At 39.6% G+C, this 17459-nt stretch overlaps 1 protein-coding gene across 3 annotated transcripts in view; it reads right to left on the bottom strand.

The window, feature by feature from the left end:
* Positions 1-17459, bottom strand: part of LOC146394232 (multiple epidermal growth factor-like domains protein 11) — a 243083-nt gene that overhangs the window by 70860 nt on the left and 154764 nt on the right. For all 3 annotated transcript variants that reach the window (XM_084922899.1, XM_084922887.1, XM_084922893.1), the window contains 2 exons: positions 14582-14702; positions 13006-13142 (listed from right to left, as the gene is read on the bottom strand). In XM_084922899.1, the coding sequence (XP_084779025.1) occupies positions 13006-13142; positions 14582-14702 (258 nt within the window). The remainder of the gene's footprint in view (positions 1-13005; positions 13143-14581; positions 14703-17459) is intronic.

The following is a 17459-nucleotide window of genomic DNA, read 5'->3' as shown; positions in this document are numbered from 1 at the left end:
CTGGGAAAATGTTATCCTCCATACATACATTCAAACATCCATCTTCTGTTGTTTATCCAGGTCCAGATCATGTGGGCAGCAGTCTAAGCAGAGACTTCTCAACGTTCCTTTGCTGGCCACCTCCTCCATTTTCCAGATGTAACTTCTCCAGCATATCCTGGGTCTGGCCTGGGGCTTAGTCCCAGTTTCTCCCATGCCTGAACCACCTCAGCTGGCTCCTTTTGATGTGGAGGAGTAGTAGCTCAACAAGCCCCTCCCAAATACCAAGCTCCCTATTCTATCTCTATGGCTAAGTCTAGCCATATGCAGTCTAGCCTGCATAGGAAATTTCAGTCACCACCCGTTATTCAGCTCTCTCTTCACTGGTATAGCATTTGTCCCACTGCTGTCACTCCACCAATCCTTCAGACCCCCACTCCTTCACTCATGAAGAAGACCCCAAGATATTTAAACTCCTCCACTTGCTATGCACTCCAGCGCATTGCTATGGACAGAATCAGTAACAAAGGCCAGCCCCGGCAGAATCCAACACCCACCAAGAACTAGTCTTACTTATTACCAGCAATTTAAACCAATCTTTCGTAATGGTTGTACAGGAAACGGCTAGGCCACAAAAACGGACCTAACACCTCTTTTGGGGGGGGGGGCACGACTGTTTGTTAATATTGCCGTAATTGTTGTTGGAAGCAATTCTTTGTTCAATAAAAAGACCTTGATCAAAAAAAAAAAAAAAAACCTTTAAAAAACACATGTAGACTGATTGGACAAATTCCCAATTAACCTCTAATATCCACAATCAGGAACATTGCAGTCCAACTAACAGGCTTATTCTCCTCTTCAGCTCCTTGGCATATCCAACCTGATGGTTTCCACCTGGTTTCTGGTTCAGGGTTTTTTGTCATGACCACTGACCACCTTGCAGACAACTTCACATAACCACTCCAGCAATTGAGGTGCATAATATAGTCCATTTAGATTCAATGTTCTCAACCTTCCTCTGTTGAAGGACAGTCCAGCAACCTCTCCTGCCACCTAATCAAACTCATTACTAAGTGATGATCAGTTGATAGCTCTGCTTCTCTCTTCACCTGGAGGTCCAGAACATGTGGCTGCAGATCTGATGATAAATTTACAAAATCAATCATTGATCTGCAGCCTAAGGTTCCCTGGTGACATGTACACTTATGTTTGAATGTGGTGTTTATTATGGATAAGCAAACTGCCCTTAGCACAGAAGTCAAAGAATAAAACACCTCTTTTAAAATGTACAAATGTAAAATTCAAAAAACAGAGAGTACAGTTCAAAAGTCTTTAGCCAGCCCCTATTTCGTTATATTTTTCCTGGAAAATGGGAAGTAGGTGCAGTAATTTATTGAAATTGCAAACATACACTACCAGTCAAATGTTTTGACACACCTTCTCATTTAATGGTTTTTCTTTCTTTTTTTTTTTACTGCTTTCTACATTGTAGATACAAACTATATGAAAAAAGATTTATGGAATTATGTAGCAAAGAAAAGATATATAACTCTAGCCACCCTTTGCTTTGCTGACAGTGCTGCAAACCCTCGGCCTTCATGATGTAGTCACCAGAAATTGTTTTCACGTCACAGGTGTGGCTTGTCACAGTTCATTTGTGGAATATCTTGCATTCTTAATGGGGTTGGGACCATCAGTTGTGCTGTACAGAAGTCAGTTTGAGTTAGCTGACAGCTCTATTTAACAACTGTTAGAATTCATATTATGAAATGACAGTCAGTCTGCAAAATCAAAGTAATCGAAGCAAAGGGCGGCTATTTTGAAGAATCTAAAACATGTTTTGAGTTATTTCACTTTTTTGTTTACTTCATAATTCCATGTGTTCATTCATAGTTTTGATGCCTTCACTGAGAATCCACAATGTAAATAATCATGAAAATAAATAAAAAACATTTAATGAGAAGGTGTGTCCAAACTTTTGACTGGTAGTGTACATAGAACTAGAGTACATAAGGCACAGTTTTTATAATTCTATAAAGCTTGAAAATCAATACTTCATATGAAAAAACTATGACACAGCCTGAATTCTCTTAGGCAAGCTTTCTTGTAATGTCTCTTTGGAGATTAATATCTAAATTTCAGGAGCAGGACCACGCCTCCAAACGCACTCCTTCCGGTTCTCATCTATATGTGTTCACTAAGCTGTTCATTCTCTCTTCCACAGCATGTCTTTGTCCTGTCTTCCTTCTCTCACCCCAACCAATCACAGCAGATGGCCCCGCCCCTCCCTGAGCCTGGTTCTGCTGGAGGTTTCTTCCTGTTAAAAGGGAGTTTTTCCTTCCCACTGTCAGCAAAGTGCTTGCTCATAGGGGGTCATATGATTGTTGGGTTTTTCTCTGTATGTATTATTGTAGGGTCTACCTTACAATATAAAGCACCTTGAGGCGACTGTTGTTGTGATTTGGTGCTGTATAAATAACATTGAATTGAATTAAAATGCTATCAAACCCCAAATGAGGAAGTGGGCCCAGCTAGTGAAAAGCAGTCTTTGGAAATAGATCTACAGGTTTCTTGACAAATTTTCCCAAGCTCTTCTTAAGATGTTGAGTGTCTTTTTCTTTTTTTCCGTTCGGATCCAACAGTGTTCTATTAATATTAAAGTCCGCGATGTGGGGAGATCAGTCGAAGACTGGCTGGATTAATTTGTGTGTTTTTCAATCTAGATTTGCTTTTATGACATTGGCAGTTTGTATAGAACCATTGTCATTGACACAATTGACTAAAGTGTAACCACAAGCTATGCCAGAGCCTCCACTATGTTTTACAGATGACTGTAGAGACCTTTCTTGTAGTGTTTCCTGACTTTCTGCACATACTGAAGATGCTCTGCACCAAGAATTTCAGCTTTAGATTCATCATTGATTCATCATCAATAAGATTTGTTGCCACTGATTTTCAGTCCAGTCCTTGTGTAATTTGGCATACCTCAGCCCTTTCTCTCTGTTTTCTTCCTTAAGAATGGATTCTTGCCAGCAGTGTTGGTCAAGTTACTTGAAAAAAGTAATCAGTAACTAATTACTGATTACTTCCCCAAAAAAGTAATCCCGTTACTTTACTGATTACTTATTTTCAAAAGTAATTAATTACTTAGTTACTTAGTTACTTTTTAAAAACACGATTTACAACCTGAATAGGTGATAAAGCGATAGATCTTTCAGCCCAATTCTACTTTTTCTGCATAATCCATCATACAAAATGTAATCAAATGGAAAAGTCTCTTTTTAAAACTTGTTTTATTAGTTTTAATCTTTTAACTTTATGCATCAAGCAAAAATTTAATTATATGCAACATTCTCTGTCTGGAAGAAATTAGTTTAATATTTAAACCTATTTTCTGCACATTCCAGCACATAAAATAAAATATATTTTTTTTTTGTGTTTACACTCAGTCTTTCAAATAGATGCAAGTAAAACACAGCAGAAAATAAATAAAATCAAAGACTAGCGGTCCTTTTGCTCTATTTTCACCTGTAAAGCAGGAGTCGGTTAGGCGGAGGTTTACCCTGGTGCAGGTGAGCCGCGGCGGTCAGTGGAAGAATCCGCGAGTTTCTCTGTGAGTTTCCCATTTCCTCGTAGCTACTCGGTGCTTGCTTGGAAGTTTAGGGGTTTTTTTCGCTGTAAAAATAAGTTTTCTTCCCACGCACAACGGACACTAATGTTTTTGTCACTTTTTATGAAATCAAACTCAAAGTAAGGTCAGTACTTCCACGCTTTAAACGCTGCACGCTCATACTCTCTCCCGCACTCGATATATGATCCATTGTTGATCTGCACACAGCTGTTGTCACGAACGGCACACTTGCTTATGTCACTGTCATGAGACATTCTCGCAAAAAAATCACGGTTTTAGTAACGCAGTAACGCAGCGTTCCTACAGGAAAGTAACGGTAATCTAATTACCGTTTTTGCAATAGTAATCCCTTACTTTACTCGTTACTTGAAAAAAGTAATCGGATCTCTGCTTGCCAGCCACTGTTCCATTTAGAAGCCTAATTTCTGATGAGGCTTCAACAAACAAACTGAAAGGCCAGATGTATCGGTCAAAAGGCTTCTATCAGGTCCTTGCTGCATTTATTACAGATGGCAGATCAATTTCAATTTCTTAACGACACGACTTTCAGATTCCATTCATCTGCTGTAGATGCTTTTTTTTCACCACTTGGGTATGTTGCTGAGTGGTGGTACGGTGATTAGCACTATTGCATCAGATCAAGAAAGTCCTAGTTCAACTCCACCACCTCACCTGGGCCTTTCTGTGTGGAGTTTGCATGTTCTCCATGTGTTTTTGTGGGTTCTCTCCAGATGCTCTGGCTTTCTCCCACAGCTAAATTGTCCATAGGTGTGAATGTGAATGGTTGTCTCTTTCTACGTGTTAACCCTGTGACAGGGCGTATCCTGCCTCTCGCCCTATGGTACCTGGGATAGGCTCCAGTCACCCTGCGACCCTGCCAAGGATAAGTGGAACAGCATGGAATTATTATTATTGTAATGAATTATAATTAATGACACCCAGTTACTTCAATCAGAGGTCACTGAAGTAAATGGGTGTGTAACATTACCAAACCAATGTCTGACTCTGTAGTTTTCTCTGGTACCCGTCCCCCACCAATTGGACCAGAAGTGACATGTTTAGCTGCATGTTCTCCTTAAATTGCTGGCTGTCTAAGAGACTGTGTCTGCTCCTAGACCACCAAAAGTTACCAAAAAACATTTTAAAAATAAAAAAATCACAAAGAAAGAACAATAATTATACACAACTACACCAAAGAGTAAAGCAGTGAAATGCTGTTTATTAAACATTCTCTCTCTCCCTCTTAGTACACGAGTTAATAATTAATCAATAAATCGATTTCCTCTGCCTTACAGAAACCTGCTCACAGCAGGATGATTATGTTAATGACAGCAATCTTCCTCTGCAGCTTATAACCCAACCAAAGATGCAGACACAGTTTTAGTTCATTTGAAAGCATGACAGGTAGCCTTGTCCACCCTAACTGGACAACTCAAAATTATTTGCTGTTATCTATTGTCCATCTGGGCCTTACTCATCTGGGTGATTTCAGCATCCATCTAGATACTAAAAATGACAGCCTTAACACAGAATTTAATCTATTATTAGACTCAGTTGACTCAAAAGTCATTTCTGTGCTTGTCCTGCTAGATCTCAGTGCAGCATAATATTTTAGTACAATGATTAGAACATGCTATGGGTATTAAAGGTACTGCAATGCAGTGGGCTGAACCATATCTATCTATTAGACACCAATTTGTTCCTGTAAATACATTGTCCTGTTTAAACACTCAGGTTAATTATAGAGTTCAGCATAGTTTTGTGCTGTGACCAATTCTGTTTACATTAAACTTGATTCCTTTAGGCAGGATCATTAGAAAACATAGCATACACTTTTACTGCTATACAGATGATACCCAACTTTATTTGTCCATGAAGCCAGATAACACAAACCAATTAGCTAAGCTTTATGTCTTTAAGACATAAAGACTTGAATGACCTCAAGTTTTCTGCTTCTACATTCAGATAAAACTGAGATTATTGTACTCTTAAAATCTTAAATCTTAAATGATAATGAAATGATGGGCCCAATGATACCCTGAGAAAAGAAAATCGTGCGGTCTCATTGGAGTTACAAGATGTTTTTCAGTTTCCAACCATGGGGGATCTGCTTCTGGATCCAACCAATGTCTAATGTGCTGTAAGGCAAAAGACCAATGATATAGTTTGGATTTTGGTACTAACCAACCTCCTTCTAGTCTTTGCTTGGGGCGATTGTGGCTCAAGAGTTGGCAGTTCGTCTTGTAATCGGAAGGTTGCCGGTTCGAGCCCCGGCTCCGAACAGTCTCAGTTGTTGTGTCCTTGGGCGAGACACTTCACCCGTTGCCTACTGGTGGTGGTCAGAGGGCCCGGTGGCGCCAGTGTCCAGCAGCCTCGCATCTGTCAGTGCGCCCCAGGGCGGCTGTGGCTACAATGTAGCTGCCATCACCAGTGTGTGAATGTGTGGATGACTGAGTGTGTAAAGCGCTTTGGGGGTCCTTAGGGACTAGTAAAGCGCTATACAAATGCAGGCCGTTTTTGTAGTACTGTCCACTTTATATGTGAACAGCTGTTATTCCATATAAATTACTTAAACAAAGAGTTAACTTTTTTCCAGTAATCAACTGGGGGAGGTAAAGGAAGCACTGAACTTTTCTGTTTTTTTAAATAGTAGAGTAATTGTTCTTAAAAGTAGAAGCTACAGAGGACACTATTTGAATACCTAAATAATTTATATATATATATATATATATATATTTATATGATATTTATATGATATTTATATAAATAGTTGCACAATGTTTACATCTAATTGGATATTGAGAGTCTTGTCTGAATTAAGCAACATAGGGGCAGATTGTGTGAGGTTGATTTTACAACCTGACAGTTTGCCAAAAGTACCTATGATGTTCAACAGTGTGGACGAGGACAACTGAAAAGCCAATGTGTTTACTAAGGTTTCATCAGGGTATAATGAAATATGGTGTATACCCTACAGTACAAAGGGAGTGGAGGGGGTGGGGGGGTGCTAAGGTTTGTATGGAGCAATTAAAAAGAAGTAGTGAGAGTGAGCATCCCCGTCTTGTTCCACCAGAGTATACTAAATATAGATGAGGAAAACTCCAATGCAGATACTAGCTGAAGGATTAGCATATACATTTTTATCATCTTAATAAATATGGAACCTTTCCATAAATATTTCCACTCCAATCGATCAAACACAAAGAAGCATCAAAGAAGAAAAGTCCAGTCTGAGACTGGGACCTTCTGGACTCACCGATAACATTATGTTGTCAGAAGACTGTGAACCAGTTTGCCCAGCACTGTCTCAAGGCGTGCAGCTAATATTTTGGCATATAGTTTAACAACTGCATTAATTAAGTAAATGGGTCGGTAATTACCACACTCCTCCAGAGTGGGCCCAGCATTTCTAAAAGTGTCAAATATAACTCAGGAGGTTTTCCATCAATACCTGATAAACGACCTTTGTTGGTAAGTTTGAGGGCATAATACAGTTCTCAGAGAATCTCAGGTTTTTACGTGTTCTGGAGAATGAACTGGAAGGTGAATATTCTTAAAGAAATCTTCTGTTTCCTCCTCAGATAGCGAGTATTCACACGAATATAGCTGAGCAAAGAAGGTTTTACAGGTATCATCTCTGAAGGTGAGGTAAAAAATTTTTTTTATTTATTCCAAAAACAACAGGGATATTTCTATTATTATTATTATTATTATCATCATTATTATTATTATTATTATCATTGTTCTATCTATATTTTTGTAATAAGTGCCATGGTCTCTGTGCTTCCCTGGCTGGCTCAATGTCAGGCCAGATGTTTTTATTATTATCGTGCTCTCTCTTTCTGTCTCTCTCCTCCGTCAGAGCTCTGGGCAGAGCTCATCTCGGGCTCCCGCCCTCGGCCCATGCACCTGGCCTAATTACTCACCTGCCGCTGATCTGCCTGATTACCTGGCCACTATTTAAGATGGCGGTTCAGTGCTTCTTGTCACTCTTTCCCTGGGTCCAGGGAAATACAGTTTACAGTACAGCAAACTGGACCTGTTCCCATTTCCTGATTATCTGAGAGTGGATTAGCGGCGAGGTGTGCGTGGAGCAAGAGCGTGGAGAAACAGAAGAGGAGTGGTATGTGTGTGTGTGGACCTTTTTCCTTCCTTCCCACGGATCCCTGGAACCCCGGACCGCTGCACGTTGTGTATATTGCACTTGGTGTTTCTGTAAATAAACTGTTGACTTTCATTTTGAATAGAAACCTTGGTCTGCACTTGAGTGCGTTCAGTCCCGTGACAATAAGAGCAAAACTGCTTCTCAAGAAACCGTTAACGACAGCCCATACAAAGACAACTGAATAAGAAAAACTATCAATATTAATATTGATGACTTCCTCCAGTTTATGGCTTAACTGGTCAAAAATTCTTTGTTCCCGAAAAGTGTAACATTAAATCTCCATATGTTCGGTTTACATTGGGTGGGGGAAAAGTTAAACAGACTAATAATTGGATTATGATCAAATAGACTTTTTGGGAGGATATTAGCTGGTTGAACACACTGAACCAGTTTAGCAGAAGTAAGATTATAGTCTATACTTAAAGACATTTTGTGGGGTGCAGAATAAAAAGTAAATTCTTTAGTGGCTGGGTTGAACACTCTCCAAATATCACTTCAGTTCAAATTTTTGGTACAGACACCTAAGCCCTCAGATGATACAGTCTGAGCTGTTGTCTGTGAAGGTCCTCAGTCATCCAGGTCAGGGTAGTCTAAGGAACTTGGAAAGAAAAGCGTCTGGACTTCTTTAAGTTGCTTGAAGACGTTTCACCTCTCATCTGAGAAGCTTCTTCAGTTCTAGGGTCAAATGGTGGAGAGTCCCAGATTTAAACCCTGTGGGAGTTTCCCCCGAAAGAGGGACATGGACCCCCTAATGACCCTCTACCTCAGTGGTTCGCAAACATTTTTTGCTAGAAAAATGTGCCCCCCCCCCCCAATTTTGCTCCATTGCTGTTTATTTCACACCTCAAACATTTAGTAAACAATTAAGCAAATACAAGTAACCTGCAATAAATTACAGGTAGTAATAAAATAAACTACTAACTCTTTTACGCTGCATCCGCATCTACACGGGTATTTTTGAAAACGCAGCTGTTTCGTCCACGTAAACGGCGTTTCGAATCACCGAAAACTGAGATTTTTTAAAACTCCTTTTTTGTTTTTACGTGTGGACGAGGAATACAGAGTTCATCACGCAGCGTCAAAGGTATGTGCCTTTTTTCACGTCACGCTGTGTGCACGTTATTGTTTACATGAGATGAATTGCAGAATGGCAGATAGAGACAAAATACTGTTAATCTGACTATCTGCAGGTTTTACACGCTTACATATAAACACGCAGTTACTGTCCCTCCTTTTACAAAGGCAGAGGCGTCACGGTGTGATTATTTTACGTGTAGTTGTTTTTTTCCTGTGTAATAATATTCAACATTGCTATAAATACATTTTTCAAAAAGTGCCTCTCTGTGCAAAATGGGTTCAAAAACATAAACAGCTGTGGGATCCTGTTTGTCAGTGATTTAGACAGGGGAACAAATCGTGACAGGATCAGCCTGATGTTATTTGTATCCCGCTGTAACTTTACTGTATACAGAGCTAACATCTCCAAAATGTCAGGAGTAGTTAGTCATTACAACAAGTGTTTGTGAACTAAAACTCAAGAATGTGGGATACCCAGGGGGCGGGCTTCACACATTGGGAAGCTCTGCTCTACCTAATCACATGAGCCAAGGTGTGAAAACGGGTGTAGAACCCACTATGAAACCTACCACTGTGAGTGGGCATTAAGGCGTCTGGGGAGGGATCTCAAAACTGGATTATAGATGGCAGACAGTTGGTGTCGTAAACCCCCACCTCTGTTCAAAGATGGTCGTTCACAGTGGACATAGATGCTTCTTTCACTCCTCTTTCAAACCATCTGTCTTCTCTGTCCAAAATGTGAACATTGGCTTCCTCGCAGAGTGACCTTTGACCTTTAGATGGACAGCCGAGTGTTGACCTTTAGCTGTTGATATGGTGTGATGAGACCTGTCCATGTTTCGATTCAAGAAGGTATTCATATCAGCTCCAGTGAATAGTGCATAATCACTCGAGTTAGGCAGTTCTTTAGTCAACAGTGGGGAGATGTTTACCTCATAGATGGTAAGGCCTTAAATAGATACATATACCAGTTTTTCCACTTTTAGATTAAAGCAACAATATGCCCAACTCCACCGATAAACTGGAATTAATTTTCTCTTGTATATTACTGTTACGTTTCATCAATATCATAACCCCTTTCTGTTTAGAACCATCGCCTAAAGCAACAATGGCCTTATAATATTTATTCTCCATTCTGTTTACATCCACTGGTCTGAGATTAATCTTCTGTAATAGAGCTAAAACCAATTTCTGCCTGTGCAGGACATCGAGGATGCTAGTACATTTTAAGGGAGAATTCAGCCCTTTAACAGATAATAACTGTTAAAGTTGATCGCTAAAACTGTTAAACTGGCCATAGATTTTTTGATTAAAACTCAAATACATAAAAATAACCAAGCATACTCAACACCCATAAGTAAAAAAACAAACCAACACCGAGCATTATCATTATCTATCTATAAGGTTATGGGTCCCTTTGGAATGTCTGTAGTGTCATTTATGTGTTGATTATTGTGTAGTTGAATCCACACCACCCCCCTCCCCCAAACCCCTTAATAGCTAACGTCCTTGACAGTCACGAAGCGAGGTCTAGTGAACCTGTGCCGGCTCCCCATCTGTGCAGTACAAAGTAATTGCGAAACCTAATGTATGAAGAAAACAACATAGAACAGCCAACCACCATATTGAAATTTACATTATTTGCAATGTATTCCAAGAATGTAAAGCCATAAACTGCTGTATTTGGCATAAAATTCCAACCTCTAGCTCACCAATCTTGAGTGCAGTCTTGTCCATTTAAGTAATCCAATGGTTAGCATTCTTTTTGACTTGGCAAACAAAGCCCAGTAGGTTTTCAACTTTGACTGATAATGTATCCACCTGCATATTTAAGTATTTAAGTTGTCTTGGACAGGCTACAGTAAGATTCCATGTTCTGAGATAAATGCACTAAGTGGAGATAAAGCTTACTCTAAAGATTTGGTCATCATGTTTCTCACCACAGACTGCAACGTTTCTCTTTCAGCTTTAACTGTTTGCCTTATTAGCTCCGCCACCTCGTTTGGTGTCGGGCTAGCCCTGAAGCATTTATTTACTAGGTTTTGTGTTTTTGCGGTGAACTCGCTGGATTTTTCTTGCTCAAACCTTGATGTGAAAAGATACACTAGCTGTGCTATAACTGTCAAAGACAGGGAGAATATGGCAGGAGTTCAATGTAGCATGACCATGTCACTGCATGCCTCATCAGAAGTCCTCCGGTCCCCCTTCTTAAAGATGGGAACCACAGCCCTGTTCTGCCAATCCAAAGGTACCACCCCTGATATCCACGCAATATTGTAGGGGCGTTTTAACCAAGACAGCCCTACAACATCCAGTGCTTTCAGGAACTCAGGGCAAACCTCATCCATCACAGGGGCTCTGCTACCAAGGCCTCATTAATTATTATTAATCTCTTGCTCTCTTCCACGGCGCATCTTTTATCCTCTCTTCCTTCCCCAACAGATAGCCACCCCCCTGAGCCTGGTTCTGTCAAAGGGTTCCTCCTGTATAAAAAGGAGTTTTCTCTTCCACTGTCGCCAAAGTGCATGCTCATAGCAGGGTCAAATGATTGTTAGGGTTTTCTCCGTTTTCACTGTATTATTGTAGGGTCTTCCTCTTACAATTTAAAGTGCTATGAGGGAACTGTTGTTGTGATTTGGTGCTTTACAAATAAAACAGAACTGAATTGGTCTTATCTTTAATACCCCAGCTGTCCTGCCAGTTTGTTTCCTTTTCAAAAGTTCCCAACAAGTACACCAATAACTAACTGCTTTCCTGCAGACATAGGTTGAGCAATGATTAACAAAATTTCCCGCCAATCTCTAAAATTATAAAATGCCTGTCTTTGAGTGATGCTGAAAAACAAGTTCATGCATTTATTACTTCTAGGCTGAACTACGGTAATTCATTATTATCAGAATGTCCTAAAATCTCCTTGAAAAGCTGAATGGAATTTCATTCCAAATACATTTTTTCCAAGATGAGCTCTATAAATTGGGGGTCAAGGTTCAGCAAGCCCCAGCCTCAGGCCCAGCAATGCACACACTCACATACCAAGACACAAACACCAACCCGATATCACAGTAAAGCACGTAATAGACACACCAGTCAGACGATGCAGTACCAGCAGGAGGAGATAATATATATAAAGCCGAGAAGTGACCAAATAAGGTATAAGGTACACTCCATGGTCCTTCTACGTCACAAACCATTAAGTTGGCTCACTTTAAAATGCACTCCTGTGTTTTTTTGTTTTTGATTTTCTTTTTTGTTGGCTTGAAATGAAATCTCTCTCTCCTGGTACTGCAGCTTACTGCAACTTGACGCCTATTTGGAACATCCTTTGTCATATATAGTGCGTTTTATGGAGAGCTTTGTATGTCACAAGTTGCTGTAGTAAGAACACATTATGTTGAACATGGCAGCATGCCATTGTTTGAAAAACGTTGTAGTTATGAATTTTCTCTGCTAGTTTACTGCTAGAAAGCTTTAAAGTTAATAAAAACGCCCTCAGTTTTTAATGGAAGCCCATTAGCCATTACAATTTGTTAAAATTTCAGAATTAAAGCCCTTATTTTGATACAGAAAGTTATTCTGTTAAGCATGTCTGAGTCAAATTTTCCAAATAAAAATCCTTGAATAGTTACAGTAAAGGAATTGAATACTCTCACTTTGTTAAAGTAAAAGCATTTGATTGCTTATTGAAAATATGAAATACTTTCATGCTATCCCCCTTAAACTTTTTTAGGCAAACTCTTTACCTCTAGAGAGCAACAGAACAAGTCCAACATTAGCATCAGTTCTTCCAATTTCTCTAGAAATACTTCTAACAATTAAAGACAGGAAGATGGTCATAGATTAATAAATTAAAACACTTTTTGGTGCGGGTTTCTGAATGCTTCATTTATAATGGTTTATACTGTGTATGACTAATATACACACACAAAGAAACCTAAAAAAAACTCAGTCAAAGATAACTGTTAAAATTTGTATTGCCATACTGTAGTATTTGTATCTGGCCACTGTATTTACTGTTTATTGCATGTTGCTCATCATTGTTGCTCATGTTTTTCTCTCTCTGCTGGTCTTCAATTAAAATTTTTAGGTGCAACCACCCAATTTCCCCGTGGAGTACATTAAACTTTCATCTTATAACCATAATTTTAGGCTGTACCTTTCTCCAATGTAGCCAGCTGTGCACTGGCACTGACCGCTGATATGGTCACATAGCCCTCCGTTACGACACGTGCACTCCTGGGAGCAATTAATGCCAAAAGATCCAAATGGACATGGCTGGGCACACACTGGACCCTGATGGAGAAGAATATATCACATTTACATGCGCATCAAACATGTCTCGGAAGGAAGCGACATATCCAACATATTAATTATTAGCAAATTAGGTAATGACAGTAATGTCAACAGTATCCAGTGAGCAGTTTCAAACTTCTATAGTCTAAGAAAAACCCTTGGTTCATGTTTATGGCCTCGATTTAAACTTGAATTTATGGAAAAAAAACCTCAAATTAATTTAAACTAAGACAAATAGTTTAATATATGCAACTTTACACTTCACAATTCTTTAAAGGTAGATTCTGTTATTTGAAAAACTAGGCTCTGATGTCTCATTTTTTCCATCTAAAGTAAAACAAGGAACAAAAATCTCTGGAATCAGTCCAATAAATAGTAAGCAAGACTGTTATAACTGGATACATGCAATGTAATCCCATGTGGTAACTACCCACTTCAAAGTAAAAGTACTTGGTGTCTGACAATGTGATGCAAACGACGACGTGACTGAGAGAAATCTCATGGGAGGTGAGCTGTTGCAGGAAGACATTAGTGTAAATGAGACAAAAAACAAATAGACAGAAATATTACAGCCTATGCTCACTCCCAGAGCTTCACATATTGCAGGACAAAATACTGACTCTGGTTGACATATTTGTAATATACCGACGCCAAAGAACACTTCCTGTCTTTGTGACTTCTGGCATGAGGTGAATATTTACCCTGGGATAAAAACAGGCTGCTGCATGGAAATCATAGCTTAATGTTAATTAAAACTAACTAAATCAAACTAACTTGCAATAAGAAAATCTAGTTCCTAATTTAAAATGTGGCACAGTAAAGTGCAACACTTGGTAAAGCTTTCAAAGACTACTGTGGGGGCAGGAACAGACTAAAGCTGTGGGCAACTGTACCACAAATAGATGGAAACACTTCTGTTTTCAAGTTCAAGTTACAAGAAGAGAGGCTTGCTGCAGAATTAGTGAAGCTAAATGTTAATCTTACAATACAGCAAATAAATGAAACTAATTTACATTGAAAACTATCACAGACACAGTATTTCAGCTCAAGATAGGACCAATGCAGAACATTTATGTACTGCATTGGTCCTATGCTCAGAATAATTTAGGCCCAAACGGTAAAACAGAGCCTAGGACACAAAAATACCAGAATTTTCTGCTATTGTAACATTTCCCTGGCAGTTAATTCAGATAAAAAAACAAAACAAAAACATTTGACCAAACTATTACAAAATGAAGAGTGTGACCCAGCACATGTTGATAAAATGATGATTGATACATTTTTGTCACTTAAAATGTGGCATAAAAAAAGTTTTTTAAGAAGGTATATTTTATAATACAGTATCATGGCGCTTAACTGTTGCTAATCCTTAAATATTCTTTTCAGCAGATTAGTTGGATGATGCATATCTGCTTTTGCATGTGTCATGTAGTCCTCACCATCCAGCCAGCAGGACAGGAACACTCCCCAGTGACATGGTGACATGTTCCACCGTTCTGACAGGGACAGTGATGCTCACACAGGGGGCCATGTTTACCTGGAGGACAAGGTTCCTCACAGCTGGAGGGACAGAAAGCAGGAACAGGTGTTCGCGTCAAGCGGTGAAGCTTTTAATCACTGACAAAGCTCAAAGGTTTGACACAGACAAGTGGAAGGTTAATACAGCTAGAGGAACATTTACACTTTAGGTTACTTCAGTAACTTATGAAAGAGTTTATCAGATGAGAATATAGAAGAGCACTAGAAATCAAAGTAATTTCAACTGTTGTCACTCTGAAGAAAATATTTATATCAAAACTTACTAACAAACATCTGAGAAAATAATGTCTGCTTAATTCTTTCTTTTCAGTGGCAGGAATAAGCTGTGATATGTTTATAGACTTCCCAAATCATCATTATACCTGACAGCTTAATGGCAAATCCTAAAAAAGCTGGAAAGGGGAAATGAGAGCATATGATACAGATCGATTTAATGACATGGAACATGACAATTTATTTACAGTACGATGCGAGGCTTGAGGAAGCTCTCATTTTCTTTTCTTTTTTATTTTAAAGTGGTCTGTTACAAAGATAACACAATCTGACAATTCAATTCAATTGTGAACAGTTGCCTCAAAGTGCTTTAAACTGTAAGGTAAAGACCCTACAATAACACAGAGAAAAGAGAGAAGGCATAAACAATCACCAACAAGGTGATTCTCAAAGGGCTGCTGGCCAAAACTTATCTCAGCATTGTGTGCAATGTGTCCTTAAGAGATTGAGGAATCTGAACAAGTCAATGATAAAAGAAGAAATGGCAGCCCTAAAAACATTTTGTCTACAGCAGATGAACAATAACTGAAAGTCATGTCCTCCAGAAATAGGAAAAAATCCAATAACACAGGACCTGAGATGCAGCTGCCCTGGATGAACCATATACTGTTTGCCGAAGCCTCATCTGGTCTTAATGTAAGGATGACACATATCGGGTCTATGGCTGCAAACCCTTGGTCTTCTCTCAATGAGCTTCATGATGCAGTCCCCTGAAATGGTTTTCACTTCACAGCTGTGGCTTGTCAGGGTTCATTTGTGGAGTTTCTTGCCTTCCTAATGGGGTTGGGACCATCAGTTGTGTTGTGCAGAAGTCAGGTTGGTACACAGCTGACAGCTCTATTTGACAAATGTTAGAATTCATATTATGAAATGACAGTCAGTCTGGAAAATTGCAAAAACTTTGAATGTGTCTCCAAGTACAGTCACAAAAACCATCAAGAGCTACAATAAAAGTGGCTCACATGAGGACCGCCCCAGGAAAGGAAGACCAAGAGTCACTTCTGGTGCTGAGTTAACAGCACCTCAGACTAGAGCACAGATCAATGCTACACAGAGTTCCAGTAGCAGACACATCTTTACATCAACTGTTCAGAGGCGACTGCGTGAAATTGAAACACTTAAAAATATCACTTTCTATTCAATGACCTAAGGAAAAGAAACAAGCAGAAGAGATTTGTTTGGGCCAAGAAACACAAGGAATGGACATTAGACCAGTGGAAATCTGTGCTTTGGTCTGATGAGTCCAAATTTGAGATCTTTGATTCCACCGATCGTGTCTTTGTGCGACGCCGAAAAGGTGACCAGATGATCTCTACACCCATGGTTCCCAACATGAAGCACTGAGGAGGTGTGATGGTGCTTTGCTGCTGACACTGTTGAGGATTTATTCAAAACTGGAGGCCCACTGAACCAGCATGGCTACCACAGCATCCTGCAGCGACATGCCATCACATCCAGTTTGCGTTTAGTTGGACCATCATTTATTCTTCAACAGGACAATGACCCCAAACACACCTCCAGGCTGTGTGAGGGCTATTTGACCAAGAAGGAGAGTGATGGAGTGCTGCCCGGCCTCCACAGTCACCTGACCTAAACCCAATGGAGATGGTTTGGGATGAGAGGAACCGCAGAGTGAAGGCAAAAGGGCCAACAAGAGCTCAGCATCTCTGGGAACTCCTTCAAGACTGTTGGAAAACCATTTCAGGTGACGACCTCATAAGATAAGATAACTCTTTTTTTGTCATTGCACAGTCTTACTTACTACAATAGTTCAATGAAATTGGAAACTGTCCCATATCAGCACAAGTCAACACAACAAAACACAACACAGTGGACTTTAAAGTGGCTTTAAAAAAAAGTGCAAGAAAGGTATGAGCAAAAACAGTAAGTGAATGTTTATTGCACATTATTATTTTTCCCCCAAAAAGTCCAACAAAGTAGCCAATCAGGTCAGCTCGTAGCATTGCCCTGTTGTAAAATCTGTCCTTGAGTCTGTTTGTCTGCGACCTCAGCAGCATGAATCTCCTGCCAGATGGCAGCAGCTTAAACGCCCGGTGTCCTGGCTGTGTACAGTCCAGTAGGATGCTGCATGCCCTTTTGAGACAGTGAGTGCTGTACAGGTCCTTCAGGGAGGGAAGAGGATGTCCAGTGATTTTTTTAGGCCATATTAATGACCCCATGAAGTGCCTTTTTGTGTGCAATGGTGCAGCTGGAGAGAATTCATTGAGAGAATGCCAAGAGTGTGCAAAGCAGTAATCAAAGCAAAGGGTAGCTTTTTTGAAGAGTTATTTTTTGAGTTATTTCACACTTTCTTGTTTACCACATAATTCCATATGTGTTCATCCATAGTCTTGATGCCTTCAGTGAGAATCGACAATGTAAATAGTCATGAAAATATATAAAAAACATTAAATGGGAAGGTGTGCCCACACTTTTGATTGGTAGTGTAGATTGTAATGCTGCTACATAATTTTCTGCCCAAATTTGAAAGTATGGACACCAAAG

The sequence above is a fragment of the Perissodus microlepis genome, chromosome 1 (genome assembly GCF_051167445.1).
Source record: "Perissodus microlepis isolate ML-2025 ecotype Zambia chromosome 1, ASM5116744v1, whole genome shotgun sequence".
Lineage (NCBI taxonomy): Eukaryota > Metazoa > Chordata > Actinopteri > Cichliformes > Cichlidae > Perissodus > Perissodus microlepis.
Note: the sequence above shows the minus strand (reverse complement) of the source record. Positions and strands in the feature narration are given on the sequence as shown.